The following is a 22,472-nucleotide window of genomic DNA, read 5'->3' as shown; positions in this document are numbered from 1 at the left end:
TTAACCACACTGAGCGAGGTCTGGGACTGAATCTGCATCCTCACAAAGACAGTGTCGAGTCCTTAAGCTGCTAAGCCACAATGGGAACTCTCATAAAGTTTTAAATCAATTATGCCAATGCAGTGATAAATTTTAAAAATGGACCTGGCTGCCTGAACCTACAGAAGAAGAATAATGTATATGACGAGTTGACTTTCGATTAAACAAAAAGTGAAAATCAAAACCACCCTAATAAACCAAAGAGAAAAAAGGATTTTTAAAAAGGGGAACAAGAGCAGAAAGTTTCTATATAGGAGTTCATGGGAGTGGGGAGAGAAAACAGATTAAATAAAAATAGATTAGAAATCTAATAGAGAAAATATCTAATTCTAACCAAATTGTTTTCATGTTTTAGAAAAAGACTTATGATTAGGATAGCAGGTAGTTATATGCTCCCAGGATTCTAGTCCTTTCATTTATTCAGTCATTATCATAGTCTTCCCTGACAGAGTAAAGTACCTTTTACATAGAAACACCTTTATTGGTGCCTTCTAAAACCAAGACCCAAAGCAATCTCTCCTCTGCTTTCTCAGTTTTCATCACACTATTTTAAAGCCTACATCAGAGCTTTACACAGAGGCACTGAGCTGGTGCTTTAATCTCTTTCCTGATCTCCTAGTGTATTTATAATCTGTACATACCACTTAGTATCTGATTACTGAGACTGGGCCATCTGTTTGATCCTTCCCACTATATGGGGAAAACAGCTTGTTGAGGAAAACAACTACTGTAACAAGAACAGTGTGGGGCACTTAGGTTTACACAAGGATAGTCACTGAGTAAAAAGAACAGCATAAGATGATTTACATAAGCAAGAGAAACAGACATATTAACATAAAAGATTTCTTAGATATTCTTAGAAGAAATGGGCTAAGAAAGGAAATAATATGGGGCAGTACCATCTTGGAAAATTTTCCTTTTGTCTTTGCAAAACTATGAAGAGATGTCTCACATGGAATCTAAATTAGAGAGTACTTAAATCAATTATTTAAAATACAGACCAAAGCAAATTAGGCTATTTTAGCTCTTGCTAATCCATAAGACACTGTAAACTTAACTCAAGTACTAGTTTCTTATCTATAGTACAGTAGTTTGCCACTCATGCAGTTAAGATCTTTGCTTTCATAAAACTTGGTACTTCTGAAGAGCTGATCACTATATTTAAACATATCATTAGCTGGAGCTTCTAAACCAACCAAGGGCAACAAAAATCAAGAATGTGGTTAAGTATATGGTACATGACCTGCAATATAAAAATCTAAATTGGATAATAATTAGGGTATTTCATAACAGGAAAAGGTTTTCCCTCACCCAAATGCCTAAACCCAATACTTTCAATATACTTATTGAAAATTAGGTAGGTTAAAAAAAAAAATCTTTTAAGAAATGTTAGCTTTTAAACTTTGGATATATATCCTGTAGTCAACACTATACCTTAACTGGACCTGCACTGTGAAGTCACATTTGGTCCCAGAAATATCCCTAGAAAAGACAGAGTAAGAACTACAATTATTTTAAAGATAGCACATGAAAGCTGATTCAAAGACACTGTTACTCCAGAAACTATTTCAAATTTATCAGAGATACTGTTCTTAAGGTAACTAACACTATAATAGTAACATAATATTAATATTTGCATGACACTAATACCCAATACACTGTTTTAAAAAGTCACTTATTATAGACAAAACTGGATTCAAAGGTCAAACTTCAAGTTACACTTGACAACTTACATGGAACTACTGATTTGCTGCACTTGTTGTGGTGTCAAGGCAAATGCAAAACAGGTTTCTCGAAAGCGCTGACTGTTGTCTGATGCTAAAGAAGAAAATAATTACACTTTTAATTACCTTCAAATTCATCAACAGAAAACACAACAGCAAAAAACCCAAACCAAAACCAAAACCCCAACCATTCACATGCCTTTAATTAACTAGGACAGATTCTAGAGTTTAGATAACAAGGCACTGAAAAATAAGAAATGTGCCAATATTTAATCATATAAATGTTTGCACCTAAAAAGCACACTTGTGGAGCTCCTGTCATGGCTCAGTGGTTAGTGAAACTGACTAGGAACCATGAGGTTGTGGGTTTGATCCCTGCCCTCACTCAGTGGGTTAAGGATCCGGCATTGCCGTGAGCTGTGTGTAGGCTGGTGGCTACAGCTCTGATTCGACCTCTAGCCTGGGAACCTCCATATGCTGGAGGTGCGGCCCTAGAAAAGACAAAAAGACAAAAAGACAAACAAACAAACAAAACAAACAAACAAACAAAAAAAAAAGTAAAAATAAAAAGCACACATATAAAAACATGATGTGAATTTTACTTAATAGTAGGAGGATCTGCACAGATGAGATGACATTTGATTTTTAAGGTAAATTAAGAATTTTATCATCTCCCATCTAACTATACCATGCAAATTTTACATAATAAATATCATTTACAGTTTCTCCAGTGCTTAGATGGCTTGACTTTAAAATTTGCCTGTGGTCACTATCTCAAATGAGGGAAAAGTTTTAAGAAAAAGAGAAGGGAAGGAGGAATGTGGAGATAGGGAGAGAGAAAAAAGCAAGAGGCAGGAAAATACAGGTCAGTATAGATCTGGGATTCCTACAAAATGATGTTGTGAGTAGTAACAATAGTTCTATTGGCTTTAAAAAAAATTATTGGATCTATTGGCTTTTAATACACATTATATATATCTTAAAAAATCAGTGGTCAATATCCCTCTTGTTCACTGGTGTTTCTTTAGTGCTTGGCACAAAGAAGCACTGAATAACTGTTTGCCAAACGAAGAAAAGACTGAAAATTAAGCCAGCAGGCATATGAAAAGATGTTCAACATCACTAACTATTAGAGAAATACAAATAAAAACTACAATGAGGTATTACCTCACTTTGGTCAGATGGACCATCATTAAAAAGTCTACAAATAACAAATGCTGAAGAGGCTCTGGAGAATAAAGAACACTCCCACAGTATTGGTGGAATGTAAATTGGTATAGCCACTATGGAAAACTGTATGGAGCTTCCTCAGAGAAATAAAAACGTAATTACCACATGATATAGCAATCCCACTTGTGGACATACACCTGGACAAAGCAATGATTCAAAGGGATACGTGCATGCCAATGTTCACTGCAGTTCATGCAATGTTCCTTGTTCATTCACAATAGCCAAGACTTGGAAACAACCTAAATGTCCATTGACAGATGAATGGATTAAGAAGATGTGGTACATATATACAATAGAATACTACTCCGCCATAAAAAAGAATGAAAAAAATACCATTTGCAGCAACAAGGAGGGACCTAGAGGTTATTATACTAAGTGAAATAAGAGAAAGAGAAAGACAAATACCGTATGATATCAATTATATGTGAAATCTAAAATACAACACAAATGAACTCATCTACAAAACAAAAAGACTCATGGACAAGGAGAACATACTTGTGGGTGCCAAGAGGGTAGGATGGAGTGGGAGTTTGGGGTTGGCAGATGTAAACTATTATACATGGAGAGAATAAACAACAAGGTCTATTGCATAGCACAGAGAACTACATTCATGGAAAGGAATATTTTAAAAAAAGAATGCATATATGTGTATAACTAAGTCACTTTGCTGTAGAACAGAAATTAGCACATTATAAATCAACTATACTTTAATTAAAAAATCCCCCCCAAATGATCCAGAGTGTGAAACAAAGACTGAAAATTAAGAAATACCACATTAAATTATTTAAACTGTACTTTTCCAGTACAAATGGATCACTGAAAGTTATTATCAAGGAACTCCCTGCCTGTGGACCACTTAAACCTGTGCAGAAAAAGTAGCTCAACTTGGCTATCTTTTACTGGCAAGCAACACTTCCTTCAAAACAACCACCAAACACAAATGTCTTGCTAAGAAAGCTTTACAAATGTCTCACTATGAGAAAGAAATGAAAAAGAGCACTGGTGATCTACAATGTCATGTCAATATAGGAGTATCTTTTAAAGTCTATATTGGTGTTTCTGCTTTCTGTCAACTGGGAAGGATTTTTTCTTAAAAGACACTATTGCCAAGAAGTAGTTCTTAACCAGAAAGTTATTTTAATTATCAAATATCAACCTGGCAAAAAAGGCAGATGACCAAGGACCAGAATGTAGAAAAGCAAACTCTGTCAGGCAATGAAAGTAACACCTTTGCTTCTTAAAGGAGATATCTGTAAAAAAATTTTTAGTCCAGTAGGCTTAGTGTGATTTAGAGTTCTGGCTCTGTTCTAAAACAGTGCTAAAATAATTTCCCAAGTACTAAAATTAAAATTTTTCTGTAGGCAAAATTTCAGATTCTTTTTAGAATATATAAGCCTAGTAAGTTTTGCACACACACACAGGCAGATTTAGACAGAGAAGACATGGCTAAAATAACGAAGCTGTTTCTTGAGCCACATACAAAAATCAGGTTTATTACTTAATAGAACCCCTTTTTACATCCTCTTTTATATATAGTAGATTGGAATGCTCATGGGGTTATTACTGTTTACCTGAAAATGCATCTTTTGTGCTATTTGATTTTCAGGTTTAATTTGCTATGAATACCAATGAATTTATTACATTTTGGTCTTAGATAATAGATTATTTTAAAAACTTTTCTAAAAGTGAATTAAGTTATCATTATCCCTTTCAGAAAAATTCAGGCCAAACAGAATTATGGAATCTTCATACTGAAAAAGGAGTCTTACAAACCATCTAAAACAATGACCTCCAATGTCAATTGAGGGTATGCTTCTCAGTGGGTACAAAGACAATTTGTAGAGATAAATGGGAAAAAAGCATCTACCTATAAAACAGAAGTTATAAAAAGTTGAGATTTCACATAAAACCTAATTGACAAAAACATCTAAAATTTTATGTCAAATCTTAACTTTTTTTAACTATTTTTGGTATGTTTTATAACATACATTAGGATAATAGTTTAATATCTACACACAGCATATATATAGTATAAGCTAAATTATTTTGCTAAGGGATAAAACGATCTATTTTGCAGTCAGTCTGAAGACCACTGATCTAGATAGAGTTCAACTTTCCTTTCAATTCTTCCCTTTATACTTTGAATCCTTTTAGAGATGGGAGAAGAGTGGTCATTACCTTGTCAGGCAGAAGATGACTGGTGATGAACAATGTAATTCTAAGAAGGTTTACAAGAGTTCCTGCTGTGGCTCAGCAGAAATGAATCTGACAAGTATCCATGAGGATGCAGGTTTGATCCCTGGCCTTGCTCAGTGGGTTAAGGATCCAATATTGCCATGAACTGTGGTTCAGGTCGAAGATGTGGCTCGGCGTAGGCCGTCAGCTACAGCTCAGATCAGACCCCTAGCCTGGGAACCTCCAGGTGCCTCAGGTACAGCTCTAAAAAAAAAAAAAAAGAAGAAGAAGAAGAAGGTTTGCAGCACAACAGGAAAGCAAAGCTTAGTGGGAACTGATGAGACCTCATAGACCTGGATTCCAAACTAGTTTACCACTTATCTGCCATATGACCTTAGGTACTTAACCACTCTAAGTCTGTTTTCTTCAACATTTAAACATAGACACACACAAAGACAAAATCTTTTTAGGGTTACTTTTAAATATAAATGTGGTAAGGTATTTAAAATAAGCACCAATTTCCTTTTCTGTCTCCCTTTCTCTTAGGCTCCTACACTGAATCAAAATATATAATGCTATAAAACTCCTACCCACTGATGTCATATAGCATATATCAGGTCATAATCAACCTTCAGGTTAGACAACATTAATGTGCTCCTCTCTCTCCATTGACTCTTCCCACTGTATTTCAGGGAAGATTTCAGAATTACTTACCATCCTCTGATGTTTCTCCTCTGGACATATCCCTGATTATCACTCTTTTGGAAAGTGAAAGCCAGAACTGAATACATTCTGTCACAGCATATACTATTTCTCCAGATATCTGCTGCCCTCTGTACTAGCCCACCCCCATGGGAGGATTATGACCCAGTGCCCCTGATATTAGCCTTAGTCAATGAAATATGAGCGGAAGTGTACCACTTCCAAGCAGACATTTCAGAACTATCCTTGGGTTAACATCTTTCTTCCCAGTTTGCCTTGATTCTAGATTGAAGAGACCATACAGCAGAGGCACAACCAACCTGCAGCTAAATAAGTAACATTAAGTGAGAAATATATCTTTGCTGTCTGTCACTGAAATTTATGACTGCTTGTATGTTGACTGGTGTACTATTCTAGATGTGATATGACTAGAATAATACTTTTATCAACAACTACCTTCTACTATTGTTAATCCACACAACAATCAGGCAGAAAGGGTAATGCTCTTTTTTCAGATTTAGAAATTGAGGTTCACAAAAGTTATGTACGGCCTCATACTAGGTAGAAGCAAAACTGGGACTCAGATCTATACATTTCTAAAACCTACACTCTTCTTATAACATAGAAGCTTCTTTGATCTAGGTGTTATACTTCTATTAACGCAGTCTAGCATTATATTAGATCATAGAAAACAGGAAAAGAATTACCCACTATACTCTCATAATTGCTTGCCATTTTTACATATTTCTTTCCAATCGAATTATATATAATTTGAAAGCCTGCTTTTAAAAAATTTATAATCTCTACTACCACATTTTAATTAATGCATTGTATTCTATCTATGGGGTATATGAAAAATATAATTACTCCCTTGATTAGCCATTAGGTTCTAATTTTTCAATATTTGAAACACCTCTGTGAAAAGAACTTATATGTTTGTTTTTCTTGGGGGGGGCATTATTATTTTCTTTGGATCTATTTCCTGGTCAGTTTCTAGGTCAAAAGTATGGAAATTCTTTTTAATGAATCTTGACATATCACCAGAATGGTTTTCAAATGCTTGTAACACTATATATAAGACCATTAGTAATGTATGCATCTACTAATTGCATCCTACTCTGGCCTGCATGGGAGTTGTTGCTAATTTAAGGGGTGGATCTGGGTAACTACTTAGTAGTTTAATTTGCATTTAGAATTTTTTTTTTCCTGGAGTTCCTGTCATGGTGCAGCAGAAATGAATCCAACTAGGAACCATGAGGTTGTGGGTCCAATCCCTGGCCTTGCTTGGTGGGTTAAGGATCCAACGTTGCTGTGAGCTGTGATGTAGGTGGCAGACGTGGCTCGGATCTGGCATTGCTGTGGCTGTAGCGTAGGTCAGCAGCCATAGCTCTGATTTGACCCTAGCCTGGGAACCTCCATATGCCGTGGGTGCAGCCCTAAAAAAAGACAAACCACCACCACAAAAAAAAAAAAAAAATCCTATTTGAACTTCCTATTTAGTTGTCTAATCTTGTCCTATGCCCATTTTTATATGTGCACAAGAGTTTCATATATAAAAATATTAACCCTTGGAAATTTGGCACAAATACTTCCCCCAGTCTATTTTTTCACTTTGGTTATATTTTTGGATGATGTAAAAGTTAAGTTTTATGCAGTATAATCTGCCAGCCAACTCCTTTATAAATTCTTATTGTTTCCCTTCTTAGGTTCAGTCATTATACAATTCAATTCCTTAGCTTGTCATTTCTATGTAATTATCAATCCATCTAGAAATTGAGTACGTGATATTTAGAAAAATCTAAATTTTTGTTTCTCCAAATTGCTTACAGTTATAGCAACACTATTTGTAAATAATCCTTCTTTCCAATGGATATGTGTGCTTCCTTTATCATATATTAAATCCTTATATCCAACAAGTTCCATTTCCAGGCTATTTTCTCATTAGCCTCTTTTATTCTGGTGCTAGCACTCTATTTTTTAATTGTTATAGTTTCACTATGTTTTAATATCTTCTATTAGGTGTCTCTCCATTCATTCTTCTTTTTTCAGAACTTTAGTATCAACTCAAATGTTGTATCATCTAGATGAACTTCTGGGTCCTTTTGCTATGATTCCCAAAGCCCAATAATATTCTGAGTAGAATTACAACCAACCCATGAATTATTTTGGACCTGACATCTTCATATCATTACATCTTTAATTTTCCCATCCTGGAGTACCATACCTGTGTCCATTTACTCCTATCCTTAACATTTTATTATTTTCATCATATAAATTAGTCTCATAATTCCCATTAAGATTATTCTTATGCAAAATATCAATTGACAGAATGAATGAATAAACTTTCATATAATGGAATACTCTGTAACCAAAAACATAAGAGAAAAAAATAACACAAGAAGCTACTTTCTTTTTGAAGATCAATAAAACTGATAAACTTCTAGCAAAACTAATTAGAAAAAAGCACACAAATAGGAATAAGGAATAAGAGGTGGCATCACTACAGATTTTATAAATAATGAGGGCATACAGGGAAATGTCATAACCACCTTTCTGCCAAAAAATTGACAACTCAGAAAAAAAGGACAAGGCGTTCCTGTTGTGGCGCAGTGGAAACCAATCCAACTAGGAACCACACGGTTGTGGGTTCGATCCCTGGCCTCGCTTAGTGGCTTACGGATCCGGCGTTGCCGTGAGCTGTGGTGTAGGTTGCAGACATGGCTCAGATCTGGTGGCTCAGATCTGACATTGCTGTGGCTGTGGCTATGGCTGTAGGCCGGCAGCTACAGCTCAGATTAGACCCCTAGCCTGGAACCTCCATATGCCGTGGGTGTGGCCCTAAAAAGCAGAAGAAAAATTTAAAGAAGACAAATTTCTTGAAAATCAAAAACTACCAAAGTGTATTCACGAAGAAATAGATAACTCCAATAGCCCTATATATACCCTAATGTTTAAATTTGTAGTTAAATATCTTTCCTGAAAAAAAAAAAGTCTAGTCCCAGATGTCTTCTCTGTGGAATTCTACCAAATATTTAAGAAAGAAATGGTACCAATTCTACATAAATTGTTTCCAAAAACTGAATAATTCTACCAAACATTTAAAAAAGAAGTAATTCGAATTCTAGACAAACTCTTCCCCCAATAAAAAGGGAATACTCAACTCCTTCTATGAGAATACTGCTCCAGTACCAAAACAAGACAAAGACAATAAAAGAAAATTACCAACTGTTACCTCTTATGAGTATAAACACAAACATTTTTAACAGAACTTCAGCAAATCAAATCCAACTATATATACAAAGGATAATATGGAGTTTCTGTTGTGGTGCAGCGGAAAGGAATCTGACTAGGATCCATGAGGACACAGGTTCGAGCTCTGGCCTCTCTCAATGGATTAAGGATATGGCACTGCCATGAGCTGTAGTGTAGGTCAAAGACGTGGCTCAGATCTGGGTTGCTGTGGCGTGGTGTGATGTAGGCCAGCAGTTCCAGTTCCAATTCGACCCCTAGCCTGGGAACCTCCATATGCCACAGGCGCAGCCCTAAAAAGAAAAGATAATACATCAGAACCAGAGAGATTTATCTAAAAAATGCAGGGTTGGTTGAACACTCAAGTCACTAACTAGATTAACAAACCAAAAAATAAATATCATGTTGTCATTTCACTAGATGTAGAAAATGCATCTGACAAAAATTCAACATCCATTCCTCATTTCAAAAAACTCTCAGCAGGGAGCTCCCGTCATGGCACAGTGGTTAATGAATCCAACTAGGAACCATGTGGTTGCGGGTTCAATCCCTGGCCTCGCTCAGTGGGTTAAGCATCCAGCGTTGCTGTGAGCTGTGGTGTAGGTTGCAATGTGGCTCAGATCCTGAGATGCTGTGGCTGAGGGTGTGGTATAGGCCAGTGCCTACAACTTTGATTTGACCTCTAGCGTGGGAACCTACATATGCCATGGGTGCAGCCCTAAAAAAATTTTAAAATAAAAAATGCACATCAAAACCACATACACAAAACCAAAACCATTTCAAATTGACTACGATGGCTATAATTAAAAAAAAACAATCCTCCAAAAAAAACCAGAAAATAATAAGAGTTGGTGAGGATATGGAGAAATTGGAACCCTTCACACACTGAGGATGGGAATATTAAAATGGGGCAGATGCTGTGGAAAACAATTTGGCAGTTTCTCCAAGAGTTAAATACAGAATTATCATTTAGTCTTGGCAATGTCATTTCTAGGTATATACTACTGCAAAGAACTGAAAGCATGGACTCAAACAGATACCTGCAATGCCATTGTTCATAACAGCTTTATTCACAATAACCAAAAGGTAAAAGAAACCCAAGCGTCCATCAACAGATGAAGGGTAATCAAAATGTGGTATCTCATACAGCAATAAAAAGGAACGAAGTTCTGATACATGCTACAAAATGTTTGAACTTTGAAAACACTATCCTAAGTGAAATAAGGCAGACACAAAGGGGCAAATATTATGAGTCAACTTATAGATATAGAATAGGCAAATTCATAGAGACACAAAGTAGATCAGGGGTTCCTAGGGGCTGAAGGGAAGGGGAAATGGGAAGTTACTGCTCAAATGGGTACAAAGTTATTTAGGATGATATAAATTCAGAAATAGTGGTAATCATTGCACAACACCCTGATTGTAATTAATGCACTGAATTATACACTTAATAATAAAATGACAAATTTTATTTATATTATTTCTTACTACAATAATTGTCATAGGCCTTAATGTAAAACCTAAAGCTACAAAACATCTAAAAGAACTCATAAAAGAAAATCTTTATAATCCTGGGTCAGATAAAGATTTCTTCAGATAGGGCCCCAAAGCACAATCCTTTTTTAAAAACTGACGAATTGGACTTCATCTAAATTAATAAGTTATGCTCTTAGGAAGATACTATTTTACAAAAAAAATGAAAAGAGAAGCCACAGACTGGAAAAAATTTTTTTACAGATCACATATCCATTAAAGGACGTGTAGCCAGAATATATGAAGAACACTTAGAGGTCACTAACATGAAAAGAAAACAACATAACACAATTTAAAATGGGCAGAGTTCCTGTCGTGGTGCAGCAGAAATGAATCTGACTAGGAACCTTGAGGTTGTGGGTTCAATCCCTGCCACTCTCTCAGTGGGTTGTCCTGAGCTGTGGTGTAGGTCGCAGACGCAGCTCGGATCTGGCATTGCTCTGGCTGTGGTGTAGGCCAGCAGCTATAGCTCCGATTAGACCCCTAGCTGGAAACCTCCATATGCCTTGGGTGCAGCCCTAAAAAACGAAAAACAAAAAAAATTATCTGGAGTTCCTGTCGTGGCACAGTGGAAACGAATCCGACTAGGAATCACGGGGTTGCAGGTTCGATTCCTGGCCTTCCTCAGTGGGTTGAAGATGGGGCGTTGCTGTGGCTGTGGTGTAGGCTGGCAGCTGTAGCTCCGACTGGACCCCTAGCCTGGGAACCTCCATATATCACGAGTGTGGCCCTAAAAAATAAATAAAATAAAATAAAATGGGCAAGCAGATCTGATCAAACACCTCATCAAAGACGATAAGTATATGGATGGCAAAAAAAGTACATTAAAAGATATTCAACATCCTTAGTCTGTGGAAAATGAAAATTAAAAACAAAATGAGATATACACCTATTAGAATGTCTAAAATCTTTAAAATGACAGTATTGTTGACAGGGATGTAGAGCAACTGCAAAGTTCATACGCTGCAGGTGAGAATATAAAATGGCCCAACAGTTTAAACAATTTGGCAGATGCTTACAAAGTTAAACCTGTATCTATCATTTGACCCACTTATTCTATTCCTAAGTAATTTACCCAAGAAAAATATAAACATATATCCATACAAAGATTTAAGCCCAAATTTTCACAGCAGCTTTGTTCTCAACAGCCCCAAACTGGAAACCACTCAAATGTCTATCAATGCGTAATTGAATAAATAGTGTTATATCTATAAAATGATGGAGTTCCCGTCGTGGCGCAGTGGTTGACGAATCCGACTAGGAACCATGAGGTTGCGGGTTCGGTCCCTGGCCTTGATCAGTGGGTTAACGATCCGGCGTTGCCGTGAGCTGTGGTGTAGGTTGCACACGCGGCTCGGATCCTGCATTGCTGTGGCTCTGGTGTAGGCTGGAGGCTACAGCTCCGATTGGACCCCTAGCCTCGGAATCTCCATATGCCGCGGGAGCGGCCCAAGAAATAGCAAAAAGACAAAAAATAAATAAATAAATAAATAAAATGAAATACCACTCAGCAATAAAAAGGAATGAACTGGTAATACACACAATATGGGTAGATCTTAGAATACAATCTTGAGCGAAGTAAGTGGGATCTTGGCCTTCCTCAAAAAAAAAAAAAAAAAAGAAAAGTATACACTCCATGATTCCATTACATAAAATTTTAGAAAATGCAAAGTGATCTATAGTGACAGAAAATACATCTAATCTAGGTCTGGGTGTGAACGGAGGGGGAAGCAGGGAGGGATTACTAATGGGATGAGGAAACTTTGGGGAGTGATGGTTATGTTCATTATTTTTATGGTGGTGATGATTTCAAATTTATGCAGCTTATGGTATCTCAAGGATATTTTGATAAAGTTGTTTAAAAATTAGTAACTACAACAAAATGATGCATGCCTGCACATACACACACACTCAAGCAAAAATAAAAAAGCAGATGGGGAGGGGAAGTAAACAGTAGAACCCTGAGGAACTTGTACTATATTTAAGGCTCAATCAAGGAAAAAATAGCCAGAAATTCAGAAAGAAAAACAGGAGGAAATGGTGTCCCTGACACCAAGAGAAGAGAGAATTTCAAAGTGACAGTGTTAAATGATCAGAGGTTAGTTTCATTAAGAATTAAATTTAATAACTAGCAAGTCACACATGATCTTGGCTGAACCTGTTGCAGTAAAATGTGGAACAAAAGCCAGATTGTAAGAGATTCAGGTATGAATGGTTATTGATTTTAACACTTAAATATATTTGTTTCACATTTGCAATAGGAAATCATATTAATATCTCAGATTGTGAATTCATTAATATGCTGTTTTGAATCATTATAGCCAATCTTGAAGGCCTCCAACGTTCTGCCAAGTACAGTAATTTGAAATTTTTCTAGGCGGGGAGTTAGAATATTAGCTGTTTTGAGGATGTAATATGAGTATCCTCTGGGTAATAATTGAGACTCTCAATGAGGCCTGAATTGTTGTATACTTGTCAGTAGCTCTCAATGAGGGTAAAAACAGTCACATACAGTCTATAGTCCAATTGAAAGAAAGAATGAAATGTTCTAGTAGAACTCATAATTAAGGAAATCTACAAAGGTCATGGAGGATATCTCTTGTGAATATTAAGGGCTTATTGTATTCATGGGAGAAGATTTTTCAATAATCACCCCCCCACGCCGTAAGTGTTAATTACTAATGTTTCATCTGTAAGAAAGAAAAGCATTGCCCATAATAACCAGAATATAATTATCATTCAAAATACCTAAGATGGGCAGAGAAAGCTAAGGTTTTAAAAAGTTCACCTTTGTTTAAAACATATTGTTCCACAGAAAGATGAACTAGACTAAAAAGAGAAAGAAGAATCATGTTGTATATTACATAAACTAAAAACATTGGAAGGAAAAACCTAGATACATGAAATAAACAAGGTTATTGAGATTCTGATGATAGAAACACTGAGCTAATATAAGTGGTTGTACTTTCAACTGCTCTAAAAATATTCGCTATTCCACCTCACCAGCAGAAAGAAAAGCTAAAAATAGTAATCTTTCTGTTACAGAATATTTTTTGCTGTCTTGAGGAAACTGAAACTAAAGTACCTATCTACAAATGTCAGTTAAAATCTTTAATAAGCATTTTCGTTTATTCAAACAAAAACCTGGGTAAATTTAAAAACACAGCTAGAATTACATAATTTCATCATTAGGCTGCTAACTTCCACTAAAACAGAAGGTTGCAGAAAATTTGTTTTCTCCAATAAATCAACAAATTCACATTGCTCTGACTACCTATCTTTAACACAGGAAGGTTTTTGTTTGTTTGTTTGTTTGTCTTTTTTGCCTTTTCTAGGGCCGCTTTCATGGCATATGGAGGTTCTTAGGCTGGGGGGTCTAACAGGAGCTGTAGGTGCTGGCCTGCACCAGAGCCACAACAACATGGGATCCGAGCTGTGTCTGTGACCTACACCACAGCTCACAGCAACACCGGATCCTTAACCCACTGAGCAGGGCCAGGGATCAAACCTGCAACCTCATGGTTCCTAGTCGGGATTCGTTAACCATTGAGCCACGACAGGAACTCCAACACAGGAAGTATTTTAAGTAAACAATATATAATGATATGAGAGCACAGTCAAAATAAATGTTAAGGGCAAAAGATATAAATTTGATATGTACAGCAATAAGTAAAATTATATGTGTGCATATATACATGCATGAAAGATCAAAAAAGCAAAAACTGATTTCATTGTAACTTTATTTTCATATTGAGTATGTACTGCTTTTTTAGAAAACTTTACCTATTTTTTATTTATTTTTGCTTTTTTAGGATCCCATCTGCAGCATATGGAAGTTCCCAGGCTAGGGGTTGAATGGGAGCTATAGCTGCTAGCCTACGCCATGGCCACAGCAACAGCAGATCTGAGCTACCTCTGCGACCTACACTGCAGCTCACAGCAACGCAGGATCCTTAACCCATAGATCGCAGGATCCTTAACCCATCGATCGAGGCCAGGAATCGAATCTGCATCCTCATGTATACTAGTCGTATTCTTAAGCCGCTGAACCACAACAGGAACTCCTGCACTGTTTTTATAATAATTTGTTTTACATATCTTATACAGAATTCACACACACATTAAACATACAGCTATAATAGTCTATCGCTAGATTTTAATTCTCATGGTGGCAAATTATTTCACAATAAAATGTGGCTAAAGTTCTCTGGGGTAAAACAAAAGCCATACATGAATTTTTCCACTCATATAGAACAAAATTACCAATACTAAGAAACAGGAAGCAATACCATAACATGCAATTCTATTGGACTCCAGCTCTGCAAAAGACTCTTATTCCATTTTATCATATCCTAATGTCAGGTTACTAACAAATCCATTTTCACTAAGCTTACAATACTTTTTATCATCTTTTTCCTCTGAAGTTTAATTCTACCTGTTCTATTTATTTTGTCTTTGTAATTTCTCAGATATATTAGCTGGTCTCCTGATCGATTAATCAAATGAGCCTATACAGATTCCTGACTAACTTTAAAGCTAAAAGTATGGTAAATATTTTATCTGGCCTATCTATTCTTTCACAGCTGGCAGGCAATCAGACTATTTTAAGTCCAGGGGAGTTAAGAAACAAGACTGGGTCAAACCAAGCCAGCCAGCTTTGAACTCAGTCTGATGATCAATGTTTAAATGTAAAAAGTAGAAAAAGGAAACAGACTATAATTGGAAGTTAGTTTTCTTTCTTTTACAAACATTTTTCATTTTCTTCTTTTTCTGTTGTTGGCAATACAACCAATCCAAGTTAGAAAAAAACCTGCTACTTGATGACAGCAGCTAAAAAACACTTTGGTATATATACATTCTTCCATGTGTATGTACATCAATGAGTGTAATACACACATAAGTACTTCTCTAAAAAATGTATAATAAAAATCTTTTCATGCCTGAGTTCCCACTGTGACACAGCAGAAACAAATCCAACTAGTATTGATGAATATAGATGCAAAAATTCTCAACAAAATCTTAGCCAACCGAATCCAACAACATACCAAAAAAATTATACACCATGACCAGGTTGGGTTCATCCCAGGTTCACAAGGATGGTTCAACATACGCAAATCAATCAGCATCATACACCACATTAACAAAAAAAAAGTCAAAAATCATATGATCATCTCAATAGACGCAGAAAAAGCATTTGACAAAGTTCAACATCCATTCATGATCAAGACCCTCGCCAAACTGGGTATAGAGGGAACATTCCTGAATATAATCAAAGCCATTTATGATAAACCCACAGCAAATATAATCCTCAATGGGGAAAAACTGAAAGCCTTCTCACTCAAATCTGGAACAAGACAGGGATGCCCACTCTTACCACTGCTCTTCAACATAGTTTTGGAAGTCCTAGCCACAGCAATTAGACAAACAAAAGAAATAAAAGGCATCCATATAGGAAGAGAAGAGATCAAACTGTCACTGTATGCAGATGACATGATACTATACATAGAAAACCCTAAGGACTCAACCCCAAAACTCCTTGAACTGATTAATAAATTCAGCAAAGTGGCAGGATATAAGATTAACATTCAGAAGTCAGTTTTGCATTTCTGTATACCAGCAATGAAACATTAGAAAAGGAATACAAAAATACGATACCTTTTAAAATTGCACCTCACAAAATCAAATACCTCAGAATACACCTGACCAAGGAGGTAAAGGACCTATATGCCGAGAACTCTAAAACTTTAATCAAAGAAATCAAAGAAGATGTAAAGAAATGGAAAGATATTCCATGTTCCTGGATTGGGAAAATCAATATTGTGAAAATGGCCATCCTACCCAAAGCAATCTACAGATTCAATGCAATCCCTATCAAATTACCCAGGACATTTTTCACAGAACTAGAACAAACAATCCAAACATTTATATGGAACAACAAAAGACCCAGAATCGCCAAAGCAATCCTGAGAAACAAAAACCAAGCAGGAGGCATCACTCTCCCAGACTTCAAGAACTACTACAAAGCCACAGTCATCAAAACAGTGTGGTACTGGTATCAAAACAGACAGACAGACCAATGGAACAGAATAGAGAATCCGGAAATAAACCCTGACACCTATGGTCAATTAATCTTTGACAAGGGAGGCAAGAACATCAAATGGGAAAAAGAAAGTCTATTCAGCAAGCATTGCTGGGAAACCTGGACAGCTGCATGCAAAGCAATGAAACTAGAACACACCCTCACACCATGCACAAAAATAAACTCAAAATGGCTGAAAGACTTAAATATATGACAGGACACCATCAAACTCCTAGAAGAAAACAGAGGCAAAACACTCTCTGACATCAACATCATGAATATTTTCTCAGGTCAGTCTCCCAAAGCAATAGAAATTAGAGCAAAAATAAACCCATGGGACCTCATCAAACTGAAAAGCTTTTGCACAGCAAAGGAAATCCAAAAGAAAACAAAAAGACAACTTACAGAATGGGAGAAAATAGTTTCAAATGATGCAACTGATAAGGGCTTAATCTCTAGAATATATAAGTAACTTATACAACCCAACAGCAAAAAAGCCAATCAATCAATGGAAAAATAGGCAAAAGACCTGAATAGACATTTCTCCAAAGAAGATATACAGATGGCCAACAAACACATGAAAAAATGCTCAACATCGCTGATTATAAGAGAAATGCAAATCAAAACTACCATGAGATATCACCTCACACCAGTCAGAATGGCCATCATTAATAAATCCACAAATAACAAGTGCTGGAGGGGCTGTGGAGAAAAGGGAACCCTCCTGCACTGTTGGTGGGAATGTAAACTGGTACAGCCACTATGGAGAACAGTTTGGAGATACCTTAGAAATCTATACATAGAACTTCCATATGACCCAGCAATCCCACTCTTGGGCATCTATCCGGACAAAACTCTACTTAAAAGAGACACATGCACCCGCATGTTCATTGCAGCACTATTCACAATAGCCAGGACATGGAAACAACCTAAATGTCCATCGACAGAGTGATTGGATTCGGAGGATGTGGTATATATACACAATGGAATACTACTCAGCCATAAAAAAAGAATGACATAATGCCATTTGCAGCAACATGGATGGAACTAGAGAATCTCATCCTGAGTGAAATGAGCCAGAAAGACAAAGACAAATACCATATGATATCACTTATAACTGGAATCTAATATCCAGCACGAATGAACATCTCCTCAGAAAAGAAAATCATGGACTTGGAGAAGAGACTTGTGGCTGCCTGATGGGACGGGGAGGGAGTGGGAGGGATCGGGAGCTTGGGCTTATCAGACACAACTTGGAATAGATTTACAAGGAGATCCTGCTGAATAGCATTGAGAACTATGTCTAGATACTCATGTTGCAACAGAAGAAAGGGTGGGGGAAAAAATGTAATTGTAATGTATACATGTAAGGATAACCTGACCCCCTTGCTCTACAGTGGGAAAATAAAAAATATATATATATTAAAAAAACAAACAAAAAAAAAACCAAATCCAACTAGTAACCACGAGGAGGTGGGTTCAAACCCTGACCTCACTCAGTGGGTGGGGTCTCTATCTGGTGTTGCAGTGACCTGTGGTGTAGGTTGCAGGTGGGGCTGGATCCCTTGTTGCTGTGGTGTAGGCCTGCAGCTGCGGCTCCAATTCAACCCTTAGCCTGGGAACTTCCATATGCCACTAGTGTGGTCCTAAAAAGCCAAAAAAGAAATATATATGTATGTGTATATATAAATCTTTTCATGTAAATAAACCTATCTCTGTCATCATTTTAAGTGGCTACATGGTATTACTCTATTACACAGATATGCTGCAATTTAATTTAATTTAACCAATCTTCCATTGTTGGACATTTAGGTTTTTTTTTTCAAATTTTTTTCTTTTTTTCTGTTTGTCTCTTTGCCTTTTCTAGGGCCGCTTCCAGTGGCATATGGAGGTTCCCAGGCTAGGGATCGAATAGGAGCTGTAGCCACGCCTATGCCAGAGCCACAGCAACGCCAGATCCGAGCCTGTCTGTGACCTACACCACAGCTCACGGCCATGCCGGATCCTTAACCCACTGAGCAAGGCCAGGGATTGAACCCACAACCTCATGGTTCCTAGTCGGATTCATTAAACACTGAGCCAGGCCAGGGATTGAACCCACAACCTCATGGTTCCTAGTCGGATTCATTAACCACTGAGCCACAATGGGAACTCCCAAATTTTCTTTTTAGAAACTATGTCTTGATGAATTTTTTCCTCTCTCCCTGGGTGGCGGGGGTGGGGGTGTACACTTGTATGATCTTTATTTCCTTAGGACATACTCTTAGAAAAGGAATAGAAGGGTCACAAAATATATACATTTCTAAAGCTTTTGTACAAGTTGCCCAATTGCTTCCAGAAATGTTATTCACATGCATAAGTAAATGGTATATGAGAGTTGCAGAGTTCCTTGCCAACACTGGGCAATAGATGAAAAACATCTTATCTTAAATTTGGATTTCTTGGCTACTTTGTAAGTTGACTCCTTTCATACTCCCCTCCTCTTTTTTTGGGGGGAGGGCGCTTTTTAGGGCCACACCTGAGGCATATGGAGATTCTCAAGTTAGGGGTCCAATAAGAGCTACAGCTGTGGGTCTGTGCCACAGCAATGCAGGATCTGAGCCGATTCTTCGACCTATACCACAGCTCACAGCAGTGCCAGATCCTTGACCCAATGAGGGAGGCCAGGGATAGAACCCAAAACCTCATGGTTCCTAGTCGGATTTGTTTCTGCTGTGCCACACATGGGAACTCCTACGTTTCATACCCTCATTGGCTTTGTGTTGTGAGTCACTCTACTTATATCAGTCATCTTTTAATATTTTCTTTTGATGCTTCAAAACTGAGAACCAACCATTGCTTTTAGTGACATAATGGTCACTGATGACCTAGACAACAGCAGTTTCTTTTGGCATGGGTTAAGTGAAAACCTATTTGGAAAGGGTTCATGAGAGAAAGGAAGGTAAGAGAATGAATCAAAACACTCCTGGCAATGATTGTTGTACAACTACAAATGTAATGAAATTCAATGAGTAATTTAACTAATTAATTAATTAAAAATAAATTCCCGGAGTTCCCGTCGTGGCGCAGTGGTTAACGAATCCGACTAAGAACCATGAGGTTGCGGGTTCGGTCCTTGCCCTTGCTCAGTGGGTTAAGGATCCAGCGTTGCCATGAGCTGTGGTGTAGGTTGCAGACGCGGCTCGGATCCCGCGTTGCTGTGGCTCTGGTGTAGGCCGGTGGCTACAGCTCCGATTCAACTCCTAGCCTGGGAACCTCCATATGCCGCGGGAGCGGCCCAAGAAATAGCAACAACAACAGCAACAACAAAAAAAAAAGACAAAAAAGACAAAAAAAGAAAAAAATTCCCTTTCAAAAAGAAAAAAAACAAAACAAACAAACAAACAAACAAAAACCGGCAAGGAATTTTGTGGTGAAGGAAAAGAAAATGGGGAAATGTGGGTACAGTTGGAGGGAAATTTGGAGAAAAGTAGTTTGTTTTTTAAGATGGGGAAGTCAGCATAAAATTGTGTATTAATGGAGTGATCTGGTAAATAGGCAAAAAACAGATGATGTAGGAGAGAAAAGGAAGAATTACTAGGCAACGTCCTTGAATAACCAAGCAAATGGGATCTAATACACACGTGTAAGGACTGGCCTTAGTCCAGAAATCAAAGAATTCGTTCAGAGTCACAGAAGAAGATATATAACATACGGGAAAAGTTGCAGGTGGGTGTCTTTAAGGTACTTATGATGGTGGGAAAGAGAGAGGAAGAACAGCTGTTTGTAACAGAACCGTGTATTGTGAGACGATTAAATGAAACAGTCACTCAGCAAAGTGTGAAGAGTGTATAAATTAGGGTCACACTGTCTGATAGCTGGGTAGGATTAAGCACTCCTGACCACAGAGAAATTATTTCTAACAGTCTTTTATGTATTAAAGATATATAATATGGTCATAAATTATAAATACTTTCCCTTGGTTTATTTAGTCACTTAATGTAATAAAAAAAAAATCTGAGTTCTCACAATGAAATCTTAATGTTTTCTATCCTGAAGGAAAATTCCTTCCTAACCCCAATTTTTAAATATTTTTATATAGTTTAATACATTATTTATGCACTTATTTAAATGCAACCTATATATCTGATATCACTTTAGTTTTATTTTTTAACCATTTAAATCATCAAACCATTTTGCTATTATTCTGACAAGCTGCAAGGCAGGAACCTTACTTTCCAAAGGTTAATTAGGTACTCCTGAACAATTTAATATCTAATACATACCATTAATTAGAAATTTTACTTTTACGTTATCTTAAAATTGTATTTACACTTCATTAGCTGCTTATTCAGGCATTAATTCCACAGTTTCAATTACTATACCTTTGCCACATATATAGACAGCGGACTTTATATGTGTTATGCCATATACCTCTTTTTCAGAATTCCTATATTTTCTTCCAATTTATACTGGGTGTTTTAGGCATGCTATCTACCACAACCAACTTCCCCTCCTAGTTGAATCTTCCCAGCCCACACCTTCTACCAGGGAAGCAGCTCTAGGCTGTTTCTGTACTGAACAGCCATTGATAGCAATAGGGAGCATAATTTTCCCAGGGGTGTATCTACCGGGCAACCCATAAAATGACTGTGTCTGAAGGAATCCATCCATTAGCGACACATTAACTAAAATCAATTCAAACTAGCTTCTAGGATTTGGAGTGTGAAACATAAAGAGGGTCTCCAAGAGCTCTTTGTAGCCAGAGGCAAACAAAATAGATGCTTAGAAAGATAAAGACGTACCATAGAGGAGGAGAATGCACATAATCAGGCAAAGTACATAACCATAACTTTCTAATTCTGGTTTTAATTTCTATATAGCCTTACAATAAACCTTTCTTAAGTAGCATGAGGTACTACCCTTCCTTGTATTAAAAAAAAAAACCACCCTATCACACAAAGGAACTTTAAAATCATTTCATCTTTCTCTCCCCTTCATCTCCCTCTCTAATAAATTTGATTTGTAATTACAACTATGCTGAATTTATTGAGAATAGACATCTTTTAAAAACTGTGTCTTTCTATATAGTCAAGTTCTTAGGGGTATCATAAACACAATTTTTCTTCAAATAAATCCTGGGTTTTTTTTTTTTTTTTTTTTGGTTTTTTTGCTATTTCTTGGGCCACTCCCGCGGCATATGGAGATTCCCAGGCTAGGGGTCCAATCGGAGCTGTAGCCACCGGCCTACACCAGGGCCACAGCAACGCGGGATCCGAGCCGCGTCTGCAACCTACACCACAGCTCACGGCAACGCCGGATCATTAATCCACTGAGCAAGGGCAGGGATCGAACCCGCAACCTCATGGTTCCCAGTCGGATTTGTTAACCACTGCGCCACGACGGGAACTCCTAAATCTTGGGGTTTTTTTGTTGTTGTTTTTGTTTGTTTGTTTGTTTTGGCTATACTTGTAGCATGTGGAAATTCCTTGGGCCAGGGATTGAACCTGAGCCACTGCAGCAACCAGAGCCACAGCAGTGACAACACCAGGTCCTTAATCTACAGAGCCACAAGGGAACTCCGAAATCCTATAAATTTGATGAGTATTCCTCTGTATTTTTTTCTTTTGGTTGTTCTTGCATGAGATTTTCCTTCAATTTTGTAACTAGTTCTTGGCAAACATAATATTTTTTATAGTATGGGCAATGAGAAAACACCATGAGATGTTCTAAAGGGAAAGGGATTCTATGTTCAAAGAATT

General features: G+C 37.1%; 1 protein-coding gene and 1 long non-coding RNA gene across 11 annotated transcripts in view; both read right to left on the bottom strand.

Annotated features, from left to right (window-relative positions):
- The window catches only part of PIAS1 (protein inhibitor of activated STAT 1), a 325,250-nt gene that overhangs the window by 52,104 nt on the left and 250,674 nt on the right, over positions 1-22,472 (bottom strand). For all 10 annotated transcript variants that reach the window (XM_084979204.1, XM_084979209.1, XM_084979202.1 and 7 more), the window contains 2 exons: positions 1,773-1,857; positions 1,474-1,521 (listed from right to left, as the gene is read on the bottom strand). In XM_084979204.1, coding sequence (XP_084835330.1) covers positions 1,474-1,521; positions 1,773-1,857 — 133 coding nt within the window. The remainder of the gene's footprint in view (positions 1-1,473; positions 1,522-1,772; positions 1,858-22,472) is intronic.
- LOC146406874 (uncharacterized) lies at positions 13,947-18,994 on the bottom strand. Its single transcript, XR_014817450.1, has 2 exons — positions 18,776-18,994; positions 13,947-18,222 (listed from the first exon to the last, which is right to left on the bottom strand). It is a non-coding gene; the product is annotated as an uncharacterized LOC146406874 (long non-coding RNA).

This window comes from Sus scrofa, chromosome 1, assembly GCF_054392235.1.
Source record: "Sus scrofa isolate SSC_HxYL_T2T_F1_AM1 chromosome 1, Sscrofa_HxYL_maternal_Yorkshire_Landrace_v2.0, whole genome shotgun sequence".
Taxonomy (NCBI): Eukaryota; Metazoa; Chordata; class Mammalia; order Artiodactyla; family Suidae; genus Sus; species Sus scrofa.
Note: the sequence above shows the minus strand (reverse complement) of the source record. Positions and strands in the feature narration are given on the sequence as shown.